The 23,286-nt window shown below is 46.7% G+C and overlaps 1 protein-coding gene across 1 annotated transcript in view; it reads left to right on the forward strand.

The window, feature by feature from the left end:
* The window catches only part of GLRA1 (glycine receptor alpha 1), a 67,861-nt gene extending 45,513 nt beyond the window's left edge, over positions 1-22,348 (forward strand). Inside the window, exons 4-9 of the mRNA XM_050961604.1 lie at positions 2,774-2,997; positions 8,916-8,998; positions 10,045-10,182; positions 10,809-11,023; positions 11,992-12,138; positions 21,934-22,348. Coding sequence (XP_050817561.1) covers positions 2,774-2,997; positions 8,916-8,998; positions 10,045-10,182; positions 10,809-11,023; positions 11,992-12,138; positions 21,934-22,221 — 1,095 coding nt within the window. The 3' untranslated portion in view covers positions 22,222-22,348. The remainder of the gene's footprint in view (positions 1-2,773; positions 2,998-8,915; positions 8,999-10,044; positions 10,183-10,808; positions 11,024-11,991; positions 12,139-21,933) is intronic.
* The last annotated feature ends 938 nt before the right edge of the window (positions 22,349-23,286 follow it).

Below are 23,286 nucleotides of genomic sequence, written 5' to 3' on the forward strand. Positions count from 1 at the left end.
TTTCTAGAGACACATTATCTTGGGGAGAAGGAGATGGATAATGAAGTGAGAAAGACCCACCAGAACTTGTAAAGGTGACATCCTGGCTCTCCCCAGAAGGGGAAAGAATCCCATTTTATTCATATTCAGAAATCTATTCCCTTTAACTTAATCAAGAATTGGCCTATGTGCTGTTGGCAAAATTACGAGGTCATTAGTAGTTTCCATGCACAAAGGGTGTGTATGGGGCAGTCTTAAAACTGATTTCTAAAAGAGCTTTGGTAACTGACTGCCCTAATCAAAACTATAGGACACATCCACTGTGTCATCTTCTAATCTTGCCCCAGGGTAATCAGACTGTAAATCGTGTTTACACAATAATAGCAGCTGATCCCTCAGGCTGAGTCAGCTCATTTGGTAGCATTCTTATCCCTGGGACAAGAGATTATATCGGTTCAGATTTCTGATCAGAACTCCGTCTTAGGCACAGCACTGCAAATTGAGCTGTTGCACTGTCAGAGACGCAATCTTTAAGGGAGGATCTTGCGTTCTACAGGTGGGCTTTAAAGAACAGATGGCAGACTCACGGAATAACCCCACAGTCCTGGCAAACACTGCCTCACAGGAAAAAATGCAAACAAATTGGTTCAAATGTTCAAGTTGAGCATTAGACACTGATGAGCCCATAATGGTTGGTGTGCACATAGTTAATTCATTGCCAGTATCTGACTCTCAGCTTTGCAAAATGCTTCAGGCTACTTCAGGTAAGAAAGGCACTAAATAAAACCATGGCCCTGATACTAACAATTAGTTTGGCCAAGGGCAGTGAAATTGGTTTTTGACATGCCACTCCTCAGGCACTGTCTGCCAAGGTACTTGGAGCTTTTATCGCCTACCTGAGTCCGTTCTCTCTCTCTCTCATTTCAATCTGTCTGCTTCCTTTCTCATGCAAAAGGCAGGGAACAGGACAGATGGCCTTGGGAAGCCATTGGGTCAGACACAGAGAAAACATGCTGCCCCATTATTGTCCAGCAGAACCGGTCATGAATGTGAGCTAGAGATCAACAACCAGTTTGGTCTGGAGAACCCAGGAGAGCTGTGAGACATGAAGGTTATGGGACAAATGATATTTCTAAAGGGACACAGGGCAACGAAATCACATAGCCTATAAAATCGATACCATTCGGTATGAGTGATGGTTGAAGAGGAGAACCAAATGTACTAGCTTAGGAGCTAGAGAGGGGTCTCGAATGACATCACCCCATGCTGCCCCTCCACCCACCTCACAGGAGAAAGTCTCAGAGGAAAAGGCTTGGAGGGAGATTGGTTGAGATTGGTGCCAGAGCTTTAATGTTTATGAACATGTAATATGGATCATCCTCCTTAGGGCTCACTCTCGCTAACATCATGGTTGGGCTTTTTTCTCTTTTAAATGTCCTTCTGGAAATGGAATTTGCGGCCTCTGTCATCCGATTGCCAATTGCCACCGCAGCTGTAGACAGCCCTGTGTCACCACCACCATCCTAGTCAGAAAGAGTGGCAGGTTTTTGCCCTGCGTGGCCCAAATCCTGGAGCCCTCGGTGTTAAGACCTATTTGACCTCCACAATTAAAGTGCTTCAGCAGTGAGAGGAAGGATGGTCTTATGGCTAAGAAATTAGACTGGGCTTCAGAAGATGAGTGTTCAATTCCTAGCTCTGTCACACAGATTTCCTGTGGGATCTTGGGCATGTCACTCTTCCTCAATGCTATTTATTTTGCCTATTTTGATTGAACATCTCTGCCCTGAAGAGTTGTCTCTTACCATGTGTTTGTACAGTGGGGTTCCAATCATGATTAGTGTGGCCTCAACACAAGTAACTTGATAGAGCCGTGTTGATTCATTATAAAATGGATAATATCTACAAAGAACCTATGTAAAAGTGAGACTATAGATAGAGCCCCATCCCAGCAGACATTGCAGGGGTGGACACCTTGTGTTCTTAAGTGATCCTTTCCTCTATTCACAATCAGTGCTAAGGATGGTAATAAACTCTGAACAAAGGAAGGGTTGTCATGGAGCAGGAGCATTGAGGATGATGAAGTAAAAAGGGGAGAAATGTGGGGTCCTGGTGGATTCCCTCTCAGCAAGAAGGTAGAATGCCTACAAATAACAAGGGGGTGGAATACTGAATACAATTGCTTTCTCTGCCCTCCCCTTAATCCTCCACAAGATGCATCTTGCAAATATAATTCCAGCCCTCGACACACTCAGTAAATGAACAATATTTTAGTAGCCCTGGAGACTTAGTGAGAGTGTAGGTTCAGTAGCAGACCCTGGAATGGAATTTTTCTCTTCAAGCTAAATGCACAATAGCAGTGGTTTTCAATCTGGGGTCCACAGACTATGTCTAAGTTTTCCAAAGGGATCCGCACCTTGATTTGAAATTTTGTAGGGGTCCGCAAATGAAAGAGAGCTTGAAAACCACTGCCCTATAGCACTGGTAAGGTTGTAGCCTCACATGCTATGGATTCAGGGATCACTGCAGCAGAGCAGGTGTCGTGGACAGCAGCTGTTTGCCCATCATTGTGTCTTTTGTCTACAGAGCTAAAAATACAAGAAAAAATGGCAGTAGGGAATGTCACAGAGTAAGCGTGAGATCCTAACCACACCAAAGACATTGTTTGTTTGCTTGTTTCAACCCAGCTGCCTTCAGTGTCCCTTTCTTCTGCACTTAGCAGTTTCTGGCCACTGCTAGTATTTTTTGGGCACCATTAACTTTGTGCCCAGCGCTAACTCTTGTGTCCTCACTGCAGGACTACAGGGTGAACATCTTCCTGCGGCAGCAGTGGAACGACCCACGGCTGGCATACAACGAGTACCCTGATGACTCCCTGGATTTGGACCCCTCCATGTTGGATTCCATCTGGAAGCCTGACTTGTTCTTTGCCAACGAGAAGGGGGCCCATTTCCATGAGATCACCACAGACAACAAACTTTTGCGCATTTCCAGAAATGGCAATGTCCTCTACAGTATCAGGTGAGAGGGATAAAGAGAATGGTTGGGGGTGGGAGGACGGTGGGACTAAGCATGCTTGAGGCTGAGTCAAGAAGCTGTTAAATAAACAGAGCATTAGGGGTTGGTCTTTAAACCACTGAACTCCCTGGGTTCAAATCCCAGCAGACTGACTTGATTCCATCCTCACAATTCTGAGGTAAAATCCAAGATGGCAGCCCTGCACTGGCAAGGAGGCAGCAGCAAACACTGGTGTTTCACTCTTTAGGTCAGGTCTTGTAAACAAGTTTCAATTTAAAATCACATGACACTAACAAAATGGTTAGGATGGGCCTTCTACTGGAGAACATAAGAACTTTTCAACTGTGTGTCATAGGCCTTCCATCCTTAACAGAAAAAGGAGATTCTCCATTAGGCCAAGAGATGTGCTTTTTGAAGTAGGTGGATGGTTCAATCCTCAGTGCTGCTGCAAGCCAAGTGGTCACAGTCTGCAGTAGTGATGTTCCTAAATGGCCACAGATTTGTTACAATATTTTGCTACAAACCAAAATGGTTTTGAATATCAAAGAAACCTCAGAAACCCCAGCTATCCGGGTCTGAAGGATTGGAAAGAGGAAATTAAGAGTCCACACTGAAGTAATTGCCAAGGATTTGTATAGATACTGAGAATAAAACTGTTCTCTTCTTCATTCCCTGCTCCTACATACACTAACATCTCCCTTGGTGGTCAGAGTTCTGCCTTTTTCAATGAAATGCTGTTCACTAACCTTCCAGAAGTCACAGCCATTTCATATGTATGTGTGCATATGAATGGTGTCTACATGCAAAAGAAGGTAACCTAATATACTCAAGCCTAGTCCAATTTTATCTACACTCCTAGATATACACACACTAGTATATGTTTCATACACATACATCTAAATTAGGGTGACCAGATGTCCCGATTTTATAGGAACAATCTCAATTTTTGGGTCTTCTTCTTATATAGGCTTCTATTACCCTCCATCCCCATCCCGATTTTTCACACTTGCAGTCTGGTCACTCTAATCTAAATGCTTATATACCCGTACTGCATGACATGAAACAAACTTAAAGGGGTATTGCCAAGATTGTTCAGTCATGACATTACGCTAACATGAAGTTTGTCTCATTACATGGATTCTATCTTAAGGACTGCACTATCCATAGCTGGGTTGTTTGTTTTTTTTAGTCGTTCCATCCTTTCTACAGCTCCAACTGCAATCAGCCCAGTTTTCAAAAAGCACCTACCTAACCTGAGCACACAAATCCTGCATTTACATGTGCACATAGACTTGTAGGTGCACAACTTCCCAGTTTGCACATCTGACACTTTGCATGAGCATGGGTCATTTAGGTGTCCATATCTGAAGAGCAGGCCTTGCATATTTAAAGAATGTTCCAGTGATCCATGAACAAGTCAGTACGTGAACCGCCTGCTCTGGCACAGGGGAACTGCACACATATGCTTGCTGAAGCAGTATTCATCTTAAAACTAACAAATAAATGCAATTCTTAAGGTAAATATAACCAAATAGGGCAAACTCTCAGAACACATTAGCTTCAAGGCGTAGCCATATTAATACAGTCCCTTTGAAAAAAAACATATGAATAAAATTCTCTTTTCTTTAGATTTATGTAGTTAGATACCTACCCAAAAGCTCTAGGTACCCTGACAATTAAAATTACCACATAATAATACTCCTTGCAGCAATAAAGAGAAAGACATTCAGGCAGGAAGAACTAATAATAATGCTAAGTGATTCTGTTTTAAATGTACCCAGTGCCTACCGAGATATGACACACAGACAGTTTGGAAGCTCTGACACGGGCGCTGTGTTTCAAATGGACGGGGAATGTACAGCATGTGCAGGACAGTCTCAGTGGCAGGCAAAGAAAGCACTTCTGTTTGTTATGGCATGGTCCCTCCATAATCACAGATGGCTCAGTCCCCTGGCTCTACACTGAAAGCGCTGTAGCTGGGATTAGTGCTTCCTGAAACAAGGTTGCATTTGGGGTGGAGAAGGAAATCACATCAACACAAGGGAGGTGGCTGAAACCCACTCACTTGCTCAATACACAAACTGAAGCGAGCAGAGGATTGGAGGGGCTTCTGCTATGTGATCTCGACATATTATTAGGGCTGTACTAATAGGAATGGGGATGGAATGGGATGGGAAAGCCAGGTAAAGGGGGTTCCTAGATAATCCCTTTCTTCCCGAATTCAAGCACTTCACTTATCCTAGATTTAAATTAAATAAGAACCAGATCTTGCAACCTTCAAATATATGCTGTTCCCCCGGAGGTCAATGGGAGTGTTACATGAACAACACCTACAATAACCCAGCCCTCAATTCCTTGTCTCCACTAGGGGTTTACTACCTTTGCGGCTGACCACTGATTGCTGAACTAAGGCAAACTCCTGGTGTAGATAAACCCTTGCCTAAAAGGGCCCATTTTCCTCTGCCATTGCATTGAAACTAAGTGGAGTTGCAAATTTGCATGGCTTGCATGCCCAGAACCATCAATCTACACAGATTTTGCTCCAAACCTAGTCCAGGTAATCGACCAAACGTTGGGCACCACAGCAAGAAACCCAGTGCGAATTAAGAGTTTATACTGAAACACCCCCAAACTCACATTGCTTTGGGGATCACCTGGCTTCCTAACCTCAACGGGTAGCGATCAATGGCTCCATGTCTAGTTGGCAGCCGGGTTCAAGCAGAGTGCCCCAAGGGTCAGTCCTGGGGCCAGTTTTGTTCAATATCTTCATTAATGATCTGGAGGATGGCATGGACTGCACTCTCAGCAAGTTTGCAGGTGACACTAAACTGGAAGGAGTGGTAGATACGCTGGAGGATAGGGATAGGATACAGAAGGACCTAGACAAATTAGAGGATTGAGCCAAAAGAACCCTGATGAGGTTCAACAAGGACAAATGCAGAGTCCTGCACTTAGGATGGAAGAATCCCATTCACTGTTACAGACTAGGGACCGAATGGCTAGGAAGCAGTTCTGCAGAAAAGGACCAAGTGGTTACAGTGGATGAGAAGCTGGATATGAGTCAACAGCGTGCCCTTGTTGCCAAGAAAGCTAATGGCATTTTGAGCTGTATAAGTAGGGACATTGCCAGCAGATCAAGGGACGTGATCATTCCCTCTATTCGACATTGGTAAGGCTTCATCTGGAGTATTGTGTCCTGTTTTGGGCCCCACACTACAAGAAGGATGTGGAAAAATTGGAAAGAGTCTAGAGGAGGGCAACAAAAATGATTAGGGGGCTGGAGCACATGACTTATGAGGAGAGGCTGAGGGAACAGGGATTGTTTAGTCTGCAGAAGAGAAGAATGAGGGGAGATTTGATAGCTGCTTTCAGCTACCTGAAAGGGGGTTCCAAAGAGGCTGGATCTAGACTGTTCTCAGTGGTGCCAGATGACAGAACAAGGGGTAATGCTCTCAAGTTGCAGTGGGGGAGGTTTAGGTTGGATATTAGGAAGCACTATTTCCCTAGGAGGGTGGTGAAGCACTGGAATGAGTTACCTAGGGAGGTGGTGGAATCTCCTTCCTTAGAGGTTTTTAAGGTCAGGCTTGATAAAGCCCTGGCTGGGATGATTTAGTTGGGAATTGGTCCTGCTTTGAGCAGGGGGTTGGACTAGATGACCTCCTGAGGTCCCTTCCAACCCTGATATTCTATGATTCTTTATTCCATTCTCTTGTACGGTTTTCACTCATGAGAGCTGGGAGGGTGAGTAAGGGGATATTTTCCTACCCCAGAACCTCACAGCCTTTTCCCAGGGTCACTCATTTGCCAGAGGGATCCAGAACACTTCTGTGGAACTGTATTACTTTCACTAATTCGCCTTTGGAAAACATCCATTTCCCCACTCTCCCTGTTTTTTAAAGCAATAAATTTAAGAACAAGTAGTTTTATTAAAAATGCTAGGGGGGAAAGGAGCCAAAAAGTCGTCCCAAAGACATTTTGCCTTCTTCCTAGTATGGATTTGTGTTACACTGGGAACTCCAGGTCACTCAAACCTTCCATTACAACCCCCAAAGGCAGGTGGCAGTTGCATCCCATTATGCTATCTCATGTGTCCGGTGGCAGCATGGTGCTGCGGAATGGAAAATGAACAGGCAGTGCTGTAATGCAGATCGCCACCATGAGAAATGGGGGATTGATTCAGTGCAGATAGCAGCTACCAGACAGCAAGCCAAAGCAGTAATCAAAACTGCCAATCATGTAGGCAGAGTTTGGAGACCCCCATTTTTTTAAATCACACTGCAGTTTGAAACTGTTCTCCACCAACAACGTGCACGTAATAAACCAGCCATCAGCGCCAGCTGACCCAGTAGTTAGTGTTCTGTGCTGATGGGCAAGAGATATCTCATCATAGTCCCTCTTTGGCTGGGGCTCGGAGAGGTCCAAAGGTGAACTGCTGAGTCACTGCAGTGCTGGAGTTTCTCTGTAAGATGGTGAGATGTCTTGGCAGAAATAAAACTAGTAATATCCAAGGAAGGTTGTCACCCCAGTTTCTCTTTACCAAAAGAGGGAAAAATATGTTAACACAACCAGAATGTAAATCAGCTGATCCCCAATCAGCTCAGTCTGACAACTCCTGGGTATGGAGTCCAACTTTCTCAAAGGTATCTTCTTGCTCCGCTACAGCAAGAGACATCTGAACCAGAGTCAGACCTGTATTGACCGGCAACCAGGCATTGCTCTGATACCCTGTCACAGTGCTCAGCAGCAGGCCTGCTGACTGATTAAGGAACAGCGGAGAGGTCTGCAATTGGTCCATCCAGGCCTCCTCAGGCAGAAGGATGTTTTAGTAGGTAGCAGGTTTAAAACAAACAAAAGGAAGTATTTCTTCACACAACGCACAGTCAACCTGTGGCACTCCTTGCCAGAGGATGTTGTGAAGTCTATAATAGCGTTCAGAAAAAGAATTAGATAAATTCATGGAGGACAGGTCAATCAATGGCTATTAGCCGGGATGGGCAGGGATGCAAAACCATGCTCTGAAGTGTCCTTAGCCTCTGTTTACAAGAAGCTGGGAATGGGCAGCAGGGGACGGATCACTTGATGATTACCTGTTCTGTTCATTCCCTCTGGGGCACCTGGCATTGGCCACTGTCAGAAGACAGGATACTGGGCTAGATGGACCTTTGCTCTGACCCAGTATGGCCGTTCTTATGAGTGTGGAGCATAATGCAGAGAGACACGGTGGTGCATCATGGGACATGGAGTCTGACCAGGAGGCATCGGCTAGAGGAGACAATGGGGCACAAGGGACCTGGAACTACAACTCCCACAAGGCATTGCGGTGGCTCAGGCAGATATAGAGTTTGACACTGACCTAACCCAAAATATTTTGTTTCAATTTTCCCAACAGAAAATTTTGTTGAAATCTATCATTTCCCCCTACCCCGATGCAAATTTCAATTTGGACAAAGCCCTATTTTTCAACAGGAAAATGTTTTGTTTGAAATTTTCCAACCAGTGCTAGCCTTTAGAAATATCCTATTTGGTGGATCCATGATATCAGACTGGTTCAGATTGTTGTGAGCTTGAGGCATGAAATAAAGATAGAAGCAGCAAGACAGCTTGCTGTGGGACTCTTCTGTTCCACACAATCCAAGGAGTGGTGTGGTCACAACACGCCACCAGCAAAAGGCAGCTGGGATTAAATCACAGGCCCAACTGCTCCGTATTTCTGACACTCTGCAATGTCACACTTGAAACTACATTCAAGGAAGATGCAGATAATCCAGGCAATGCCCCCAAACAGGTAGGTGTGGCCCTGCACAGGTAGCAGACTAACCTATCTATACAAGAGTGGGCACCTACATAGTTCAGATGTAATGTAACTACCTGTCAGTGTTCAAACTGAGTCTGGGATTCCCCTGTCTGTCTTCTCATCCCAGGATTACACTAACGCTGGCTTGTCCCATGGATCTGAAGAACTTCCCCATGGACGTGCAGACGTGCATCATGCAGTTAGAGAGCTGTGAGTCCTGAGGAGTTTCCCCTCTAAAGATAACCACCATGTTTCCTCTGTCCCTTTTCAGCTCTCAGCTGGTTCTCTGATAATGAAAGACAAAGGGGGGTAAAAGTCAGGACATAGTGCCTGGCATATGCCTGTCAGCATGATCCTCCGCTCACACTCCTTTCCCTGCCAGCACCCACACAGCCCCACCTAGCATTAATTTCTACCAACAACTATTTCTTGTACCTGTAGTGGAGGAATAAAGCCCCTGTCAAAGGCAAAGGGCATTTGGAGATGGGGAGAGGAGAGCTCTTAAATCAGGGATCAGAGGCCAACGTAGGGGTCCACATCCCTCCCCTCCTTGCATCCTTCCCTCAAGAGCCCAGACATGCTGACATGAGCCTCTCTGTCACTCTGGTCCCTACAATCTTGTTTATTAGTTTTGCCAGGATTGTTTCATTCCTGTCACTAGCATTCACTCAGGGAGCAGCTCTCGGTTTTCCAGGAAACTACCTGACATCTCTTAGCTTGATCCAGATTCAAGCAATTGCTGAACTCCTAAAGAGGGAGCTCTTGTTTATCTGCATTGGCCTCCTGCTTTGAAGGTGAAGGTTCTCCAAGCTGCAAGTGGGGCTTCCGCCCAGCTTTAGGATACATGCTTGCACCTACGAGCCTCCTTAACTAAAAGGAAAGGAAGCCAATGATTAACTTAATGCAGAGGAAGAGACTGGGGCTGAAAGGCTAAGCTAAGCTAAAAGAATAGCCCAAGCTGGCAGAAAATCTGATTTATTGGACAGGAATCCACTGTGATGCATGACGTGCACCACTATAACCACCACTGCCCATCTATACCATTTATATAAGATTTCATCACCAGGTAAGCCTCAGCAAACCTGTTGTGCGACACAGTGGAGAGCCCTGAAATCCATCCTATCATGGGCAATCCAGTCTAACTCCCTGCACCCGTGCAGGACTTCCTTCTCCACAATACCATCCTTGTTAGCACCTGTCTTCGACACCGTTTGGTTTCTTGCTCATGTGTCCTATTTGTTCCCTACTCTCAACAGTTGGCTACACAATGAACGATTTGATATTTGAATGGCAAGAGAAAGGAGCTGTGCAGGTTGCTGATGGATTAACCTTGCCTCAGTTTATCCTGAAGGAAGAAAAAGATTTGCGATACTGCACCAAGCATTACAACACAGGTCAGTAACATAAACGCCAGTCTCCCATCCCCAGGGCCATTTACTTTTACTCGCTAAGCTCCTTGCAGTAAGAATTTGGCCCTGTATATTTGCCAGACATCATCTCTTGCATGCTCATGGCATTTATCTAACAATTATATCCTGGAGAACAACCTGTCTAAAGAGTTGCTGAAGATATAATCTTCACACAAATATCTTGTCAGACCCAAAACTTGTGTCTCCTGTGTACCCTTCTTGTGCCCATCAGAACTCTTTGCATCTGCCGGGGTATTTCATTTAAATCCTCTCCCCAAGCTCACCTTCATATTGTGTTTGTTCTAGAACTCAATGGGGAACTTCAGTCTACAGGCCTGTTAATCTGGCACCTTTCACTAGCACAAATTCACTTTCGTTTAGTTAAAAAAAGATGTTAGAGGGAGACTCATGGTGTTGTCGTGCTGATGTTATTAATGCATGTGCTAGCCCTAGTGATACTCAGCCTACCACATGCTCCCTTTGGCCAGCAAGAACTGTTTCTTAGCCAGGAAGTGAAAATTGCAGTCAGCCATAGTTTGCTGAGGTTGGATGCTATGAGATTATCATGCCCCCTACCAGTAACCCTCCAATTTAACTCCTGTCATTCTCAGGCAAGTTCACCTGCATAGAAGCACGTTTCCACCTGGAGCGACAGATGGGCTACTACCTGATCCAGATGTATATCCCCAGCCTTCTGATAGTCATCCTGTCTTGGATCTCCTTCTGGATCAACATGGATGCTGCGCCTGCCCGTGTTGGCCTGGGCATCACCACTGTGCTCACTATGACCACCCAGAGCTCTGGTTCCCGAGCATCATTGCCCAAGGTACGGAGCACCCCTGACACTTGGAAGAAGTTCCTTCAAACCAATGTATTGAACAGTTAGGGCCAGATCTCCAAATACATTCAGAATTCCAGTCAACAAACTTGCGCATGGGCTTTCCACTACTCTTGTGGGCTCCCAAATTTGTGGGCCACCAGTGGCGACGCCAGCCTCAATACAAATTCAAGCTGAGCTGCGCTAAGTTACACCAGCAGTAACTGCCCCCTAGGGGGCAGCATTCTAAGCCAGAGAACTGCGCTCTCAGGCCATGCCCCAAGTGCCTACAAACTCTTAACATGCATATTATATTAGTTCATATACGCAGTGTATCTCCTACATTCAATATTAATACTGAATCTGGCCCACTAAGATACAATCACAGAATCACAAAAATGTAGGGCTGGAAGTGACCTAAGAGGTCATCAAGTCCAGCCCCCAGCACTGAGGCAGGACCAAGTAAACCTAGACCATCCCTGACAGGTGTTTGGCCAACCTGTTCTTAAAAAACCTCCAGTGATGGGGATTCCACAACCTCCCTTGGAAACCCATTCCAGAGCCTAACTACCCATATAGTTACAAAGTTTTTCCTAATATCTAACCTAAACCTCCCTTGCTGAAGATTAAGCCCATTACTTCTTGTCCTGCCTTCAGTGGACATGAAGAATAACTGAAACTCTGGTTTCTTCCTATTCTGTATGTGCTACTATTTTTCCCTTGCACAACCCATTGCATCTATACACTAGATAATTTCAGATGTGGGATTGTTTTTAAGGGGAAACAAGGATTAACATCGGGTCCTGGACAACATTCCTTTGCTCGGTAAGACAGGTTTTAATGTCTATGAGCTCTTGCTGGGGATATCATGGCTGCCTCAATTGTTTCATTATCACTTTCCAAAGAGCTTGGGGAAATAGTGAGAAGAAAGGCAGATGCTGGAACAAGGTCTCTCAGTCTCCCTCTCTAACCCACAGGTATCCTACGTTAAGGCCATAGACATCTGGATGGCTGTGTGCTTGCTGTTCGTGTTCTCAGCTCTTCTGGAGTACGCCGCTGTCAACTTTGTGTCCCGGCAGCACAAAGAGCTGCTCAGATTCAGAAGGAAGAGGAGGCACCACAAGGTAATACACAAGTCATGCAGAGCACAGCTGGACTCAAGGAGTCCCCAGACCCTCTAGAACCTCAGAGGGTCACTCATGTGGCCAGCTGGATCTAGCAAGTGGTGCTCAGTGAGATAGTGAGGAGGGGCAAGCCAGAGCACATGGCCAGCTCCACTGCTTTTGGGTTCTCCTCCAATATTCAGCTTGCTCCCGGTGGGTACCAAACTCCTTTATTTTGTTTATGATACCTGTTCAGGGATTTATATTAAAAAGACAATTCTCCCAAGAGTGACTTCCAGAGGGACTGATCTGGAAGTGCTGCTTGTTTTGATGTTTGGGGGCAGTGGGAGGGGGTCTATCATGGAGTGGCATAACCTAGTGAGGCAGCTTACCATAGCATGAAGGTAAGTGACACATTCATTGTATCTGCCACCTTGCTGAATAGCACTACGTTCAGAAGCATCTGCTGCTTGGATTTACTGTGATGTTCCTCTCTAAAATACTCTTTTTTAAAAAAAAAACAACCCTTAAAATGTCCTTAGCCAAGCTCCATGCACATTCTCCATGACTGAAATCAATCAGAACATGCTTGTGTTGGGTAGAAATCTACAGCCTGCACACTGGAAGCTTTGGAACCTTTCAGAATGTGCCCCACAGCAGAGATCCTATGCCACAGAGTGAACTAGAGAGAGAAATGTAACAGTAGATACAATTAGAAGCAGAGGAATATAAATAGTTGTCTCAGGCTGGCTCTAAATGCAGAGATGAATAGATTCTAAAGAAGCTGAGCTTACTAAGCAGATGAAAGTCATCTCCTCCATGGCAGGTGTCTGGCCTCTCTTGAGAGAGAACAACTCAACAACTCAAGTCCTAGACAGGAAGTGAGTAATTATTTCTGGAGGAGATCCCACCTTGATTGCAGATGTGCAAACAGAAGAGTCAAAATCGAACCAGATCTCACATATGTGACTCAACCAAGTATATGTCAGTGTCTAGTACAGAAGTCTCCACTGACAGAGAATGGAACAGCCTGGATTCTAATAAATGGTTGGTTGACTCACTATGGTCATTAATAAGCAAGCAGTGCCCATCAGAGCCAGCTTCCACAATTTGTGTTAGCACCAATACCTGTCCAGGTCAGCGTATTCATGTAACTGTATGATTTCATGGCAATGAACTTCCTAAGTCTACGAGAAAAGAACAGAGGCCATTCTGCTATTGGTGCACCATCTCATTCGGGAAATAAATCAGGGAACTTTACCTTCATCCCAGTTCCACGCATCATCCCCCGCAGTTAGCACGACAGTGTTCACCTTCCATTTTCTCTATGAACATTCTGGGAAGGGCAGCTGTTTTGGTGCCACAGGACTGCTCTAAGGGTTGGTGTACAGTGGCTTACTAAGGGTTTGTAACTGCATTACAGCCATTACATTGCAAATGCACTAATCCCTAGCCTATAAGCAGCTGGGATTTTGAACAGCTACATACCTGCTAGGAAAGGGTAAGGCAAAGCTGCTTTTCTACTGCCTTCCATCTCCCCAGTGATAGGGGATGACTTGGCTCAGGGCTGCTTTAATTTGTTTTGCCTGGAACAAGTTCCCTAAGTGCCACTCAGCCAGCCCAGGATCTGCAGAGTGCAGCATTTTCTGCACCCACCCGCTCAATGCTCACTGTACAGCTTGAGGCAGGGAGTAGGACAGCATAGCATGCAGCTGGCTGTGCCGGGTTGACATCACCCACGGATTCCCCTCTATAAGAGGAATTCCCAGCTGCCCGCTAAGGTTTTCCCACTGTGCAATGTGGAAGGGAGCAGAGCCCAGGGATCTGACCCACTAAAGAATGGGATTTATTTGTTTGCTGCTTTATCAGCCTGACTTGCTAGTGGTGCTGACCATTGCTTCAGACTGGGAGTGCCAGTCTTGCTCAGGGACCCCTGGCTTCAGCCCAGGGGACTTACTATGCATAGACCGGAAGATTTTGCACTTGGCTGAACCACACCTCTCCCAGTCTGTTCTCTCCAGGAGGTTGTCTTACACCCCCCTCTCCAGCTGGCACGTCCCTTACAGCAGAGGAAGGCAGCCTATTAGACGAAGTGCCATGGGACTCTCCCAAGAACCGTAAACATTTACAAGACATAGACAAGAATTTAGGACCCATCCCGTTACACTGAGCCAGACACTGTCTGTAGGGGGCTCCAAAGAGCAGTGGCATGAATGTAATGGAATGCCACAACTTCAGCCCAGAGTTCAGCAGACGGCTAAGATGCCCTTGTGAAAGTGCCCTCAATTAACGAGAGAGACAAGGTGGGTGGGGTAACAGCTTTTATTGGATCAACTTCTGCTGGTGAGAGGGGCAAGTTTTTGAGCTACACGGAGCTCTTCCTCGGGTCTGGCTCTGCAAAGCTTGTCTCTCTCATCAACAGAAGTTGGTCCAGTAAAAGATATTACCTCACATTTTGTCTCTCTTGTATCCTGGGACCAACATGGCTACACCTGCAAACTTAGTTAACTAGGACCATCGATTAAGAAGCAGTGGATTTTCAGCACCATACCTAAATCACTGGCCTATAACAAGAGTTAATTTGTTATGAAGAATCACCCCAGAACTCTAGAAAAATAGGTCAAACCACGGAGAAACTGGACTTCTAGCTGCACAACGGTTCCATACATGCTGGAGAAATTGTCACAATTTCAGGAGGTAGCATGATCTAGTGGATAAGATGCCAGGAGACCTGGGTTTTGTTCACAGCTCTGTAACATCTAGACAACCAACTTCCCGTCCTGTGCTTCAGTTTCCCCATCTGCAAAATGGGTGATAATGCTTGCTCACTTTTGTAAAGCATTTTCACAGCTCTGGATGAAGAATGCCGTATAAATGCACAAAGACAAATGCTCTATGGGCCATGGGAATCAACAGCAAAGCTCCCATTAACTTCACTTGTGCACAATCAGGCCATGCCATTTAGACAAAACTAGCACATTCTGGTTCTGAGGGAGTGAGAACTGCCTGCTTAAAACAGTCTGAGCTGCAGCCATCCAGCATGGATGCCTCATTGTGCTTTTGTAAAAGCAGCAAAGAGTCCTATGGCACCTTATAGACTACCAGATGTATTGGAGCAGATCATAATGATCCCTTCTGACCTTAAAGTCTATGAGTCTATGAGCTTTCGTGGGTGAATACCCACTTCGTCGGATGCATGTCATTGTGCTTTTATCTCCTAGTCCAGATTCAAGCATCCTTTTCTACTGAGTCGCGCTGCTGCATGCAGCTCGCTTTGCCATACTGTTGACAAAATAATAATAAAAACTCTAGTTAGGTCATTTCAAAAGATCTGTTTGCCAGAGGTATTCAACCAAACACAAGGCTGCTATTAGGAACCCTGCATAATCTCACAGCAACTTTAATTGGAACAAAGCATAAATAAAAACATCCCCAGTAAGCGAGAGTTGCACGCTCATCAAGACTTGCGGTTGATTGCATATATTCAAAGCACATTGTACAGCTGCTGGAGAACCTGATAGCTCTATCCTGGTGCCCTGACAGGTTCTGCTCTCTTTCATCTAAGCACTGACATGTCACACTGAATGAAATAATGTATTAAAATAGGCAGCACTGAAGGAGCGATCAGATTGGCTGACGGAGACTGCAGCCCACTATGGCTATACGAGTCAAAACTTGCTAACCCTAGAGCTGTCCCTAGCTATTCTGGGGGGGTGGGGGGCAGGCCTCCATGCGGGAGTGGGGCTGGCCCCAGGCTTCTGCATGGGGGGGATAGGGGGATGGCTTTGTGAGCAAAGGGGAACCACCCCCCAGCACCCACCGGCAGCACAACTGGTGCCGAGTCACTGCACTTCCCACCGGTGAGTGCAGGCCCGGCCCTGCTGCAGTCCTCAGGGGAGTGGGAGTGGGGCTGGGGCAGGGCTGGGGCAGGGAAGGGGTGGAGTGGGGCGGGGCTTGGCTGGAGCAGGGGCAGGGCCATGGGGAAGAGGCAGTGCAGGGGCTGGAGCAGCACACAGCTGCACAGGGCACCAGGAAATGTGGTGCCCGAAATTCCCTGGTGCCTTAAGTAGCTTCGTACTTTGCATATGGGTACGGATGGCCCTAGCTAGCCCCCTTGCCTCCCCTTCATATCATGTGACCCACATGCTTGAAAGTGCTTCAGTGATGTATCATCATAGGTGAATCTAGACACACTGGCTATATTCTATTCATTTTGATTTTCATTTTACTTAGTGGCCAATGTAAGTTGGCTAGATTTCCCTGTCTGCAATGGCATTGCCCACAAAAAATTTCTTTCCAGATTTCATTTGTACCCCAGAGGTGAAAGTAAGCCGGTACAGGCCAGTACAGTGTACTGGTAAGAAAGTGGCCATCGGGACGGGCTGGTACACAGTCAACATTAAAGAGCTGCCACATACCAGCAGGGCCGCTGATGTGGGGTGGGGAGCAAAAGGGGCAGTTGCCCCAGAGCCCACCGATTTAAAAGGGCCCGGGGCTCCCAGCAGTGGCTGGGAGCCCCAGGCCCTTTAAATCACTGCTGGAGCCCCAGGCAGCGTGGGCCAGACAGCACTGAAGGGCTGACTAGGGGAGTCTGGCCCCAGTCCTGCCCCTTCCTCCCAAGATCCCACCCCTTCTGGGGGCCCAGAGTCCCCCCTTGCCCAGAAGCCCGGCCGCTCTGCATAGCAGTAAGTCCTTTAAGTTGCTTTCACCCCATTGTACTCCTAAATTCATAACACCCTCTCCCCCCAGCACGGACAAGTGTGAGAGACTCAACTAGCCTTTAACTGCTTGCAGACTTATACCCCCCAGTACCTTCCATGTTGGAGTCCTTCCATAGGAACGAGGAGGTACAACTGACCTCACAAAGGGTCGAATATCTAGCCCATAAAATATGCAGTTAGTGATTAAATGAGCTACGTTTTCAGTCATGACATTCAGTCATAAAAAGGGCCTAGTCAATTGTTTTGTACCTGCAAAAAAGCATCTCTGCATGCCAGTCAGGTTGCTGAGCACCCCATTACCCAAAGAGCATGTGCAAATTGGATGGAGGCGCGTTTCTGATGGTGAAAAACTTGGCTACGCATTTCCACAGGTGTAAATCAGGGCCAGCAGCAGATAGAGCAGTTGGCTCAATCAATGTAAGAGGGACATTTTCATTCCATTACTATTTGCAATTTGACAATGTATATAGGGACACACTTTGTGAAATTCAACGTGCATGCATGTGTGTGTGTGTGTGTGAGAGAGAGAGAGAGAGAGAGTTGGCCAATCAGGGAGCAGAAGCAATATCATATTACCAGTCACACACCACAAATAATGAACAGCAAACAGCCAAAGGCAACAAGTTGTGAACACCCCATAGACCAGAGGTCCCCAAACTGGGGGGCACACCCCACTAGAAGCGCATGGAAGAATGTTTTGGGGGAAGCAGCAGGGAGCGCCAGCCAGCCCCACTGTGCTCCCAGCTCTGCTCCAGGCCTGCCCCGAGCCTCAGCCCCCAAACATGGTCCAGCCCCAGCCCCACCCTCAGCCGCTGGCTGCGACTCCATTCCCGGACCCAGACCCACCCCAGCTGTGGCCCCAGCCTCAGGCCCGTTACCCCTGTCCCTGCTTCCAGCCCTAGGAGGATGGGGGGGGGGAAGACGGTGTAAGAGAGGTCACAACCCTGAAAATTTGGGGACCACTGCCATAGACTGACTGTCCAAGCCTCCTGTGGCAACTACATACTATGGTGTGTGTGGCTTTAAAAACTGTGGTGACCATGTGGTTACTGCCCCTTCAAGGTCTGGAACATTCTGGTCTCACAGAGCACTATTGACCTGTTCATCATTTGCTGGAGTTGGAGACCGAACAGGGCAATGCCAGCTGGATCCCTTTGTGGGTTTTATTCTTTTTGCTGCCATCCTCATTCAGTAAAAAAGGCCCGATTGGCTGATTTGGCCCTGGAGACATGGCTCTCCTCAATAAAGAATAAATTCACAGAAAATCAAGACTGGCCCATGAATGATTCATAAAGAACAAAAAGAGCTAAATTTGCAGTGACTCTTATTCACAATTATTTGATACATGTGTGTGTGTCCCTGCCTGACACACCTGAAGTGGAGATGGTAGTCAGGACTCCAAAGTTGAGACTGAGATGTGTCTTGCACCATGCACCTGATTATTGGAGGAGTCTGGGTTCTCAGCACCTCTGAAAATCAGTCGTACAGGGTTTGTACTGCATGCTAGTTGCATTGAGATTTCTACTTCAGTCTTCATTGAGATGATGTAGATGTGGCCCTGCACCTGTGGCTCATCAGATACTTGATATCAGGGCCGGCTTTAGGCTGATTCCCCTGATTCCCCAGAATCGGGCCCCACACCTTAGGCACCTTTTTTATTTTTTTATTTTTTTTACTCACCTGGCAGTGGTCTGGGTCTTTGGCGGCACTTCGGCAGCGGGGGGTCCTCCACTTGCTCCGGGTCTTCAGTGGCATTTCGGCGGCGGGGAGGTCCTTCAGTGCCGCAGAAGACCTGGAGCGAGTGAAGACCTCCTGCCGCCGAAGTGCCGCCAAAGAGCCAGACTGCGGCCAGGTATTCAAATCAGGCCCCGCAGTTCCTAAGCCCTGCTTGATCTCACCCTCACCTGCCCTTGGAGCACATCCCTAGCTGTGCTAACTGGCAGCCATGGATTTCTTGCTTTGGTTCCCTGCCACCTGCTGGCAACAGTAGGAAATAGTCGCCTATCTGCAGCAAAGGAGAACATGACGGTGCTGGCTCAGAGACGCTCCATGACTTGAGAGAGACTTGGTTCTAATTAAGGCCAATGTTATCCAGGCACAGAAATGCCCATGGGGGTGGCACACAGAGATTTTAATGGGCTCTGCAGAGACTCAGGATGCGTTTCATGAACGGTTATCCCTGCGACAAGCTCAGCCTCGGGCGGGTTTCTGCTACTCACTGTCTCCCAGATTCACTCATTCTGTGTGTTCCTGGTTTGTGTGTTATGTTGGCTCAGCTCTTCACTCCCTCCCTCCATCTCTCACCCCGCCTGACGGAGGGACAGGGACAAGGGGAGGCACCACCATGAGTCAAGAATCCCTGTCTTCGAAAGTATCAACATAACTTCCCAAAGCAAACACGGAGAATGCTTGAGCTTTGGGCAGAGTAACTCACAAGGTGTACGAACAGCACCTAGCGTAATGCAGCCCTGATATCAGCTGGGGCCTCTAGGCTTTAATGTAAATGTCTGTGAGTCAGATCCTGATGTTCTGACTCAATGCCCAATTCAGATCCCACTGCAGTGTCACACTCACTTCGGTGGGGCTGCTCCTGATTTACACCAGGGTAAGTGAGAGGAGAATTCGGCCTGCGGTCTTTACAGTGGCAAAACTCCCAGCACTTAAGCAAATCCTCCCAACTGAAATCAAAGGCTGCTTTAGAACAGAGCATTTGGCCTCAGCATACCTGAGTTGATTTGCATTAAGGTCGATCCTTATTCAGTCCCTTATTACTCCCATTGACTTCAGAAAGAAGTTTACCCCACTGGAAACAGAAGGATTTGGCCCTGAAAACATGCATTGCTAGGCCCCTATCACGCAAGCCTGTTCACTCCCACTACAGTTGCCAATGTTGGTTGGACTTACTCCTGGAGGATTCATCACATGACAATCTTTCATTAAAGATTAATCTTTCATTCCTGGAGACTCCAGGACAATCCTGGAGAGCTGGCAACCCTAACTCCCATGGATTTCAGCATCAACTGACCAGGGGTTAATCGGCAAGGGAGATATGGGAGATGCGAGGAAAAACTTAAAGAGTTAAAGCAGGCATCCAAGGGAGGTTGTGGAATCCCCATCATTGGTTGAAGAAAGACCTGTCAGACATGCTTCAGGTTTACTGGGTCCTGCCTCAGTGCCAGAGGGTGGACTAGATGACCTCTCGAGCCCTTCCAGCCTGACATTTCTCTGATTCTAGGTGCCTTGCCCCCTGCTGATCTTCCTGACCCCAGCCTAGAGCCATGTGGGTGCAGGCTCCTTTGAATCGACATCATGGGGCAGGCATTGGGAAAGTTTCCTTCATCTCTGATTACTTCCGTCTGGGAACAATGTGCATGGTATAGAAGTTGTTTATCATCTCCTCTCAGTGCTGGACATTCAGAAGCTTTGGGTCCTACAGGAGACATCTAGGACCACTGCAGAAAGCAGTACAGTGATGGAGAGGGGCTCACTGGGTATGGCAGGAAGTGGAGTATCGAGGAAGGGAATGTGGCTGCAGATAATGCAGCCCTGAGACAAAAGGAAGGATGGGCCAGTGATTAGTGCTAGCTTGGGACTTGGTGGAGATGGGTTCAATTCCCAGCTTTGGACAAGCTATTGTGTGTCTCAGTTCCCCATCTGTAAAATAGAGGTGATAACTAGGCATTCAGATACTACAGCAAGGGGAGCTGTATAGACACCCCGAGGAGGAGATGTTGGTAAGGGCCTACAGAAGGAACCCAGCAAGGGATGAGGAATAGGTACATCATGGCAGTAAGTTGGACACCTCCCCAGCTTGCTAAGCTTGTCTAAAAAATAAAAGCAAGGCTTTATTTTATTTTTTGCTCAGATGTGCTGACATGCTCTTGGCTCAACTTTGTAGTTACCCAGCTGTGAGTGTGTAATTCACCCACGCTGTGCAGCTACACGCCAAAGGTAGGGGCCATCCATAAAAGACACTCTGCAAAGAAGGACTGAATGGGGGAGGGGGCGGGGACATGTTTAGAAAGATCAGGGAGGAATTGGAATTGTCTGGTGCCACATCACTGCACTTTTATAGAGTTAGTCCCTTTAAAGCACGACCGGAAGAGGCTGCATTTCTTCAGAGATTTAGGGCAGAGGTTTCATGGACTTGCCGGCTGACTGTTGGATTTTGAGCATCATTAGTAGCATGGCCTAGTGGATAGTACACATAACCATAACCTCTGATACTTGACACATAACCAGGTGTCAAGAGACCTGGATTTCTATTCCTGACTCAGCAACTGATTCGCTGTATTACCTTCAGCAAATCACTGCACGGCTCAGTTTCCCCATCTGGGAAATGGGGCCAACACCTTCCTTTGTAAAGCACTTTGCGGTGCAGATAAAAGGACCGACACCTAAGGACACAGTATTGTCATTTAGGCATTGGATTGTGCAGCGCAGACTCTCGAGTGAGCAAGTCGCCTGGCACTAAATGTCAGTGCACTACTGAATTGCAGATGGGATGACTATTTCCTTAAATGGGGAGGAGATGAAACCAAGTCAACATATTTCCCGAGAAAGAGGGGAATCAGGGCCACAATGAGACTTAGAGGAACAAATAAAGAAACAGAAGGTGGGCTCATTGCTAATTCTGGAACACCTGCAGAGATCTTTTCATGGACGGCCCTTGACACTGCCAAGTCCATGTAACTCCATAGGAATTCTCATGTTGCGGCTTTTACTATATGAGTTACATGGAGCCCGCTCCTTCTGGGCAAGCCGAAAAAGAAGGTATGCGGGGAGGAGGGCAGAAGCAAAACAGGGGATGTGTGGAGGAAAAAAAAAAAACACAAAAAAAACCAATGACTAGCCTTAAGGAAAGATAAGTCAATCCCATTTTCCAGCTGCAGCTGGATCCCCTGATTTGCATCTGTGCATAATACAGATAGCACCCCTCTATAAGGCTGATCTCCTAAGACAAAGGGTTTGTCCAATACATCAAGGAAGCTGTGTCCACCAGTGGAGTTGAAGGCCATCAGTGGAGAGCCTTATAGCAAGGGTGCATTGTTCTCTATCTTATTTTAAGTAGAGCCCTGTGATGAATCTGTTTCAGGAGGATGAAGCCGGAGAAGGCAGATTCAACTTCTCTGCCTATGGGATGGGCCCTGCCTGCCTGCAAGCCAAGGACGGCATCTCGGTCAAAGGAGCCAACAACAACACAGCCAACCCGGCACTGGCCGCCTGCAGGTCTCCTGATGAGATGCGCAAGCTCTTCATCCAGCGAGCCAAGAAGATTGACAAGATCTCACGCATTGGCTTCCCCATGGCTTTCCTCATCTTCAACATTTTCTACTGGATTATCTACAAGATCGTCCGCAGGGAGGATGTGCACAACCAGTGAGCAGGGTCGCCCGGAGAGGAGAGCCAAACGGGATGAGAGGGGAGAAAGCAATCCTCTATACTCATGTGCAATAGCAATGCAGCAATGCATGAATTTAAGAATGTGGCAATATCTACTTTAAAATAAATGGGGGGGGGACTTTTAAATATACAAACTGAGGATTACCAGGGGCTGGGGGAAGGAAGTTTTCCAAAACTTGAATTGGGGGATTGCAGTGGGCTAGGTGTTTTACAGCATAGGAAGGTTCGGATTGCTACAGCGGCAGTCCAAGCAGTGTAATATATGAAATATATATTCATGCTTAATTATAATGCAAAAAAAATCCTTTTTTTAGCCTATTAACAGCTTAAATTCTAAAGCCACTGGAATGATTCATGATTCCATGTGCAGAAGATATTGCAATTATGCTTAAATCTGACTTTTGCTCTATAAAGGCCATACCAGTTTCCAGCCAAGCACGCAAAAAAACATACACACAAGAGAGTCATTTATGCTTCCCTAGGTTTGATGTCTGTGTTTTCAAGCTGGGATGGATTGGGGAGACTCTAAGGAAGAGGCTGTGAGTCATTCTTTTGGCCAACGATTTGAAAATCAAATATTTTGTCTCTCTTAATTAAAGCAAATATAGTCCCTATGTCCTTTAGAGACTGGCCCAGTGAGAAATCTGAAAACATGAGGGTGTTAGAAAGGGCGAGAATGTGCTATCCTTTCCAGCAAACCAAAAGAATGACAATCTTAAGAGGCAGAAATTACCCGTAGCACAAGTAACAAAATTGTTTTAAAACAGCATTTGTGTTTCAACCTTTTTATGCCGTATGTGGTTGGGACGGGGGGTGGAAGGAGAATGGGAAAAACAAATAGCAATTGTGTTTCGATAGAGCTTTAAAAAAAAACCCTGTGTTCTAATCCTGCACACCTCATAGTGAGGAAGAAGACAGAGAAATATGTGGAATTGCGTTGTATTGGTAGAGGCTCAGGGGCATGTGGGGGGGTAACTATACAGAAAGGGCGGTCGTTATTTTCTGGCATTGCAGAGCAGTAATATTGAAGCTGGGTTCATGGCCC

The sequence above is a fragment of the Gopherus flavomarginatus genome, chromosome 7 (assembly GCF_025201925.1).
Source record: "Gopherus flavomarginatus isolate rGopFla2 chromosome 7, rGopFla2.mat.asm, whole genome shotgun sequence".
NCBI lineage: Eukaryota > Metazoa > Chordata > Testudines > Testudinidae > Gopherus > Gopherus flavomarginatus.